General features: G+C 42.9%; 1 protein-coding gene across 1 annotated transcript; it reads right to left on the bottom strand.

The window, feature by feature from the left end:
* Positions 1–221: 221 nt before the first annotated feature.
* On the bottom strand, positions 222–1187 carry LOC131919037 (olfactory receptor 11G2-like). The gene has a single exon (XM_059273101.1). The coding sequence runs from the start codon at positions 1170–1172 to the stop codon at positions 222–224; it is 951 nt and encodes a 316-aa protein (XP_059129084.1). The 5' UTR covers positions 1173–1187.
* Between the last annotated feature and the right edge of the window lie 253 nt (positions 1188–1440).

Genomic DNA, 1440 nt, shown 5'->3' with positions numbered 1-1440 from the left:
TTAATCATATTCTTTCTCCTAACACTTCCTAGTCCTGTTCATTATTTGACTTTCTACACATAAATGGGAACTTTCGGTATTTGACTTCACATGATTTTACTTAACACAATGTTCTCCCATTTTAGCCATGTTGCTGTAAATAATACAATTTAATCATTCTTGTGATTCAATAATATTCTACAGTATATACCTACACACTAAAATATAAGTGTTTTATTTCATTAAAATTCTAATTTTTCTGTTTTCAAAAGCTTCTTAATTGCATGTTTCATATCTTTGTTCCTCAGACTGTATATTACAGGATTAATGAGTGGAGTAAGCACAGAATAAAACAGAGTCACAATCTTCTGCATTCCAGCTGAGTGTTCAGAGGTTGGGCTCACATACATGACCATCACTGATCCATAGAAAAGAGAAACCACAGTTAAATGTGGCCCACAAGTGGAGAAGGCCTTCCTTCTTCCATCTCTTGAAGGAAATCTAAACACAGCTCGAAGGACCAACATATAAGATCCCATGATGAAGAGAAAAGGAATAAAGAGGAGCAGAGAAACTATTATTGTCCAGAAAAATTCCATCAGTGAGGCTCTGGAACAGCTGAGGGCCAACAGAGGGCCTGGGTCACATAGGAAATGGTCTATAATCCTGGATCCACAGAAGGACATCTGGGAGATGATGGTGATGGGAATGGGGAACCAGAGGAAACCAAGCACCCAGCAACTGATTACAAGGATGTTACAGAGGCGCCCAGTCATAAGAGCAGGATAGTGTAGAGGCCTGCAGATGGCAAGGTAGCGGTCAAAGGCCATGACTGCCAGGAAGAAGCATTCTGTAGACCCCAAGGAGAAGAAGAAATAGAACTGCAGGAAGCACCCAGAGAAGGAGATGACCTTGTTGTCAGAGAGGAAGTTGGCCAACATGTTGGGAACTGTGGAGGTGACATACCAGATCTCCAGGAAGGAGAAGTTGGCCAGCAGCAGGTACATGGGGGTGTGCAATCTCTGATCCCAGCGCACAGCACAGATGATGGAAGCATTGCCCATGAGGGTGAGGAGATAGACAATGAAGAAGAGTACAAAGAGGAGGATCTGCTCTTCCCTGGAGCAGGGGAATCCCAGGAGGATGAAGCCAGTGATGGTGCTGGAGTTACTGGTGCTGCTGAGGGTTTTCATCTGTCTGTAAGCTGTAAAGGTACCAGAAATTGTTGAATATCCTAGAAATAGCTGAGGGAATTCAAGTTTTGCCCAAGCAGGAAACAAAATAGTTTGCTCATCATCAACTCAGTATCAAGGAGGGGGAGTCATTGTCTTCAGTGATGGAGCTCATGTTCCAGTCAATAGCTCTACACTCATCCCAACATTGGTAGCTCTGGTTAATCACAGTGGACCACACAACAAAAATACATCATAGTGGTAGGAGGACTTGTTGATAAGAAGAAGG

This window comes from Peromyscus eremicus, chromosome 9 (assembly GCF_949786415.1).
Source record: "Peromyscus eremicus chromosome 9, PerEre_H2_v1, whole genome shotgun sequence".
Taxonomy (NCBI): Eukaryota; Metazoa; Chordata; class Mammalia; order Rodentia; family Cricetidae; genus Peromyscus; species Peromyscus eremicus.
This window is presented reverse-complemented; position numbering and strand designations above follow the sequence as displayed.

Excerpts from the sequence above, each read along its gene's own strand:
- LOC131919037 (XM_059273101.1), bottom strand. The coding sequence starts at position 1,172 with ATGAAAACCCTCAGCAGCACCAGTAACTCCAGCACCATCACTGGCTTC.